The sequence below is a fragment of the Lathyrus oleraceus genome, chromosome 4, assembly GCF_024323335.1.
Source record: "Lathyrus oleraceus cultivar Zhongwan6 chromosome 4, CAAS_Psat_ZW6_1.0, whole genome shotgun sequence".
NCBI lineage: Eukaryota > Viridiplantae > Streptophyta > Magnoliopsida > Fabales > Fabaceae > Lathyrus > Lathyrus oleraceus.
This window is the reverse complement of record NC_066582.1, coordinates 94543315-94548338: the sequence shown is the minus strand read 5'-3', so window position 1 is coordinate 94548338 and position 5024 is coordinate 94543315. Positions and strand designations below refer to the sequence as shown.

General features: G+C 40.8%; 1 protein-coding gene across 1 annotated transcript; it reads left to right on the top strand.

Annotated features, from left to right (window-relative positions):
* The first annotated feature begins 3638 nt into the window (after nucleotides 1-3638).
* LOC127136163 (uncharacterized) lies at nucleotides 3639-4610 on the top strand. The gene is made up of 2 exons (XM_051062756.1): nucleotides 3639-4022; nucleotides 4158-4610. The coding sequence occupies exons 1-2, from the start codon at nucleotides 3639-3641 to the stop codon at nucleotides 4608-4610; spliced, it is 837 nt and encodes a 278-aa protein (XP_050918713.1).
* Nucleotides 4611-5024: the final 414 nt, after the last annotated feature.

Here is a 5024-nt window from a genome sequence, read left to right as displayed (position 1 = left end):
CTTGCAAATTTGGAGATTACTCTTGCAGGTTCTGACGAAAAGACTAAAGCACCAGAGGTATCTGAAAGAAAAAAGTCAGGTGAATCTGACGAACCTACTTCTTATGATGAGGCACTTCAAGACAACGACTGGGTTCTAGCTATGAAAGAAGAGCTAGATCAATTCTCAAAGAATGACGTCTGGGATCTTGTTCCAAAGCCTAAAGGAACTCACATCATTGGAACCAGATGGGTGTTCAGAAACAAACTGAACGAAAAGGGAGAAGCAATCAGAAACAAAGCACGACTGGTGGCACAAGGGTATAGTCAATAAGAAGGAATTGACTACAATAAAACCTTTTCCCTAGTTGCCAGGTTAGAATCTATTCGCTTACTTGTTTCATTTGCTGTAAATCATTCAATCAAACTATATAAAATGGATGTCAAGAGTGCATTTCTTAATGGTTATATATCAGAAGAAGTTTATGTCAGTCAACCTCCAGGTTTCAAAAACTCTAAATGTCCAGAACACGTTTTTAAACTCAAGAAATCACTATACGGTTTAAAACAAGCTCCTAGATCTTGGTATGATAGATTAAGTAACTTCCTTCTGGAACATGACTTTACTAGAGGAAAAGTTGACTCTACACTCTTATGTAAAAACATTACAAGTGATCTCATGATATGCCAGATATATCTTGATGACATTATTTTTGGTTCAACTAACCCTTCTGTATGTCAAGAATTCTCTGAGCTAATGCAGGCAGAATTTGAAATGAGCTTAATGCAAGAACTAAAGTTCTTTCTATGGATTCAAATCAATCAAGCTTCAGAAGCTACCTATGTTTATCAAAGTAAATACATAAAAGACATTCTGAAGAAATTCAAAATGGCTGAATGAAAACCTGCTAAGACACCTATGCATCCAACCTGCATTCTGGAAAAAGAAGAAATTAGCCAGAAGGTTTGTCAGAAGCTCTATCGTGGTATGATAGGCTCTCTTCTCTATTTGACTGCTACACATCCTGATATTCTGTTTAGTGTATGTCTATATGCCAGATTCCAATCAGATCCTAGAGAATCTCATTTAACAGCTGTTAAAATAATCCTCAAGTATCTTAAAGGAACCCATAACCTAGGCATGATGTATGAGAAAACATCAGAGTATAAACTTTCTGGTTTTTGTGATGCAGATTACGTAAGGGACGGAATGGAACGAAAAAGTACATATGGGAACTGTCAGTTCTTAGAAAATAATCTTATATCTTGGGTCAACAAAAGGCAATCAACCATAGCTATGTCCACTGCAGAAGCAAAATATATATCAGCATCACTATGCACTACTCAGATGCTCTGGATGAAGAATAAACTTGAAGACCTTCTGATTTTTGAGAGTAGCGTTCCTATTTTCTGTGATAATACTGCTGCCATCTGTTTAAGTAAGAATCCTATTTTGCATTCCAGAGCTAAGCACATAGAAATAAAACATCATTTCATTAGAGACTATGTTCAAAAAGGGGTAATCACTTTAAAATTTATTGATACAGACCATCAATGGGCTGACATTTTTACCAAACCCCTCGCTGAAGATAAATTCTCCTTCATCTTGAAAAATTTAAACATACAAATTTGTCCAGAATGAAATGTGCCTCTGAAATAGCAAAATAAGACTCTGAAGTAAACATCTGGAATCTATATCTGACTTTGATGCTACTACCAGTTAGAAGCTATCCGAATTAGAAATCCTCAGGATCCAACCCTTTGGTATTCTTGGAGATCAGATAAAGTAACATGTGGTACCTCTTGCGTCTGACCTTGGAATTTCTAGACAGCTGTCTAGCAGAAATCAAGAGACAGAGTCTTGAAATCTCCTCAAGCAGTATGCTGATTTGGGGATTAGACCTCCATCATGGGCTGTAGTCATTCTCCTCCAAACGTGCTTACTTGGTTAACGTGCTGCATTTAATGTCCTAACAATTAAACTCCCTCATTACTATCATTTTGCATGCATCCTAATGTGTATAAATTCATTTCACACACTACAATTGCACACTTTTACACTCACGACCACACTAAAACCCTCTCTCTCAGTTCTTCATCATCCTCAAGATTTCTGCAGCCTTCATCAAGTTCTTCATCCTTCAACCTTCATCTTCAACTGTGTTTTTCATGGATTCTCAGCAATAATCTTTTTACAATTTCTCCCAACAAATGAATTCAACGGAACAGACACCCATTTCAAGTCAACAAACTACAACCACCACCGGCATCGTCTCAACCCCAATCTACAGGGAACCCCATATTCTCGATCGTGAACCTCACATCCACCTAGTAACACCATTTGAAAAACTGGAAGTACTATGTGAGTCACTAGTGGACTTTGAGAACATGAAGAAGAATGGAGTAGACCTAACTGAAGAGTTGAGAATATAAGGGTGGGAAACCTATTTTCAATGCCTCTGTGGCCCTGTGTATACAAATCTGGTAAAGGAGTTCTGGCGTTTCGCAGACTCAGATGATCACTACATTATCTTCTATGTTCTAGGGGTCAAAATAGTCATCACTGAGAAATCCATTGCCTCCCTTCTGAATATGGAGAAGACAGGAGGAAGAAGCATCTACAACATAAACCCTATGGCAAAATACTTGTCCCAGGAAATCAACCCTACCATATTTCAACATAGTGTTGAAGGTAAACACTCCAAGAACAAGGAGCTCCATCAGAACCTCTGTGTATGGTTGAAGATCATCTTAGGCACCATTCATCATCGCCTTGCATCAAACTCTTCTGACTACATCAACACAGATCAGAAGTGTATCCTGGACTGCATTCACAAGGGGCTGAAACTTTGTCTGCCAACACTTCTTTTCAAGTATCTCAGAGACTCCGTCAAAGACACCAGAAATAACATGAAGACCAGAAACTACATCCCTCTAGGGAGACTTATTTCAGATGTGTTGATTGAGAGTGGCTTAGTGGATCACTTGATTCAGCTCAGACTCATGGAAGATGTCACTATAGACACTGGAAGACCGGTGAATGGTCGGAATCTGAAGAGCATGGGAGTCATTGATCAAGTCAGAGCAAAACCAACACTTGACACCTCCTGGGAAGCACTCATGAATCAGAGGGAGATTCCCAACAGACTCTACCTATTCTTCAGGATTGACCCTCTAGAGGTAGTAGCTTACTATCTACAGGACCTTGCCAATCAAGGGGTGGACATCTCTAACTTCACAATGGACTGGCTACCTGAGCATCCACCAAACTTCATGAAGAGGATGCGAGAGCCCTCTGAGAAGTCCAAGAAGGCTAAGAAAGTAAGGCTGGGAGAATCCTCTGGGTCAAGACCTCCAGTCCCTCTGGCTGGCTCTCCAAGTAAGTATGTACCTCTCTCTCGCTCTGTAAAAATAAAACCCCTTGCTTATTCTCTTCCCCAAACCACTCCAATATGCACTACCTCTGAAACCCCTCCCTCAACCACTAGAACCTCTAACCCACCCTCACTTAAATTCAACCTTGCTACCACCACACTACCCATTTTAGAAGCAGAAATGCTTAATGAAACTACTTCACCATCATCATCACCATCTCCATAATCCCCACCATACTACATACTCTCCTCTGACAACGAACCATCTGACCCCTAATCCCCCAATATGGCTCAGCTACAAGCCCGTGCTCTGGCCTCTCAACAACCATCACACTCTGAACCAGAACCAGAAGTCACTTCCCCACCTCCTGAACATCCAAATCCAGCTACATCTGAACAACCTCAAACACCACCACCTGCACAACAACTAAATCCACCTCCTGAACAACCAATCAACTCTGAACCACAACCAACCCACTTACCATCTGAACCAAACCCACAACCTGAACAAACAACACAGTCACCCTCTACCATTCCAACACCCACAACTTCCGTTGCCTCCATAACTCCCACACTAAATCTCAGTGCCCCAAACTCACCTTCTCCATCCTCCCTAGCATCTGACACTGAACCAAAGACTACCCTCCTTACCCTAGAAGAAGCAATACAGGTTTTGCAGAGTCTTCAGTAGAGAAGATCAAGTCTTTGACGGTCAATTCTGGCATTAGTGATGATCCCTCTGCAGTAAGGATCCACTGGAACAGAGTGATCAGTTGGATAACCTCTAAAGCCTTCAAACTGAAAGGCCTCTTTGAACAAGTCCACAACGACTTCATCAGAGACGCTGTTATTAGGCTCCAAGAGCTTGGCCAGAGAGGCTGAAGAACGAGCTAGGAAGGAAGCTGAAGAGAAAGCACACAAATACGAAGAACAGCAGATCAGACAAGCTGAAGAGAAAGTTGTTGCTGATGCTGCTACTATGGTTGCTGCTGAGGCTGAGGCAAAAGCTAAAGTCGAAGCTGAAGAAGCAACTCGTATTGCTGCAGAAGAAGCTGCCAAGGTCAAAGTTGACACACTGACTCAGGGGGAGCACTCCAACTCTAGGTTTGTCCCTCTGGTCTTGAAGACTCTGGAGGAACTGCAGAAAGAACAACAAGTAGTTCGGGCTAGGCTAGATCAACAGGATTCTGTCAACAACAATATTCAGAACATGTTGTCTCAGCTGCTCCAAAGGATGCCTCTGCCCCCAAACCCTTAGGCACCTAGGCTAATTGTTTGTTTCTTTCTCTATTTTGATGTGTCTTTTGCTTTCTGATATCTGCCTTATGTGTTGCTTATCTGTAATTGCTCTTATTTATCAATACCAACCTTTTGTTTTGCTATGTCTTTTTGATCCTGACAAAAAGGGGGAGAACTAAAACAGATCTGATGGAAACATAACTAAATCTTCTCAAAGCACTGCAAACATTATTAAAAATTATTACTAAATCAATGACTAAAGATATGCAGGAAAGTAGCTAAAGCACTAAATCAAGGAAGGTTCGGTAAGAACTTTTGATCTATCTAAGGATCTAACTCAGGGGGAGTCCCCTTCCTTATCTAATATAAAAGTTTTTTTTACTATTTCACCTCTACTCTGTATTGTTTTGTCATCATCAAAAAGGGGGAGATT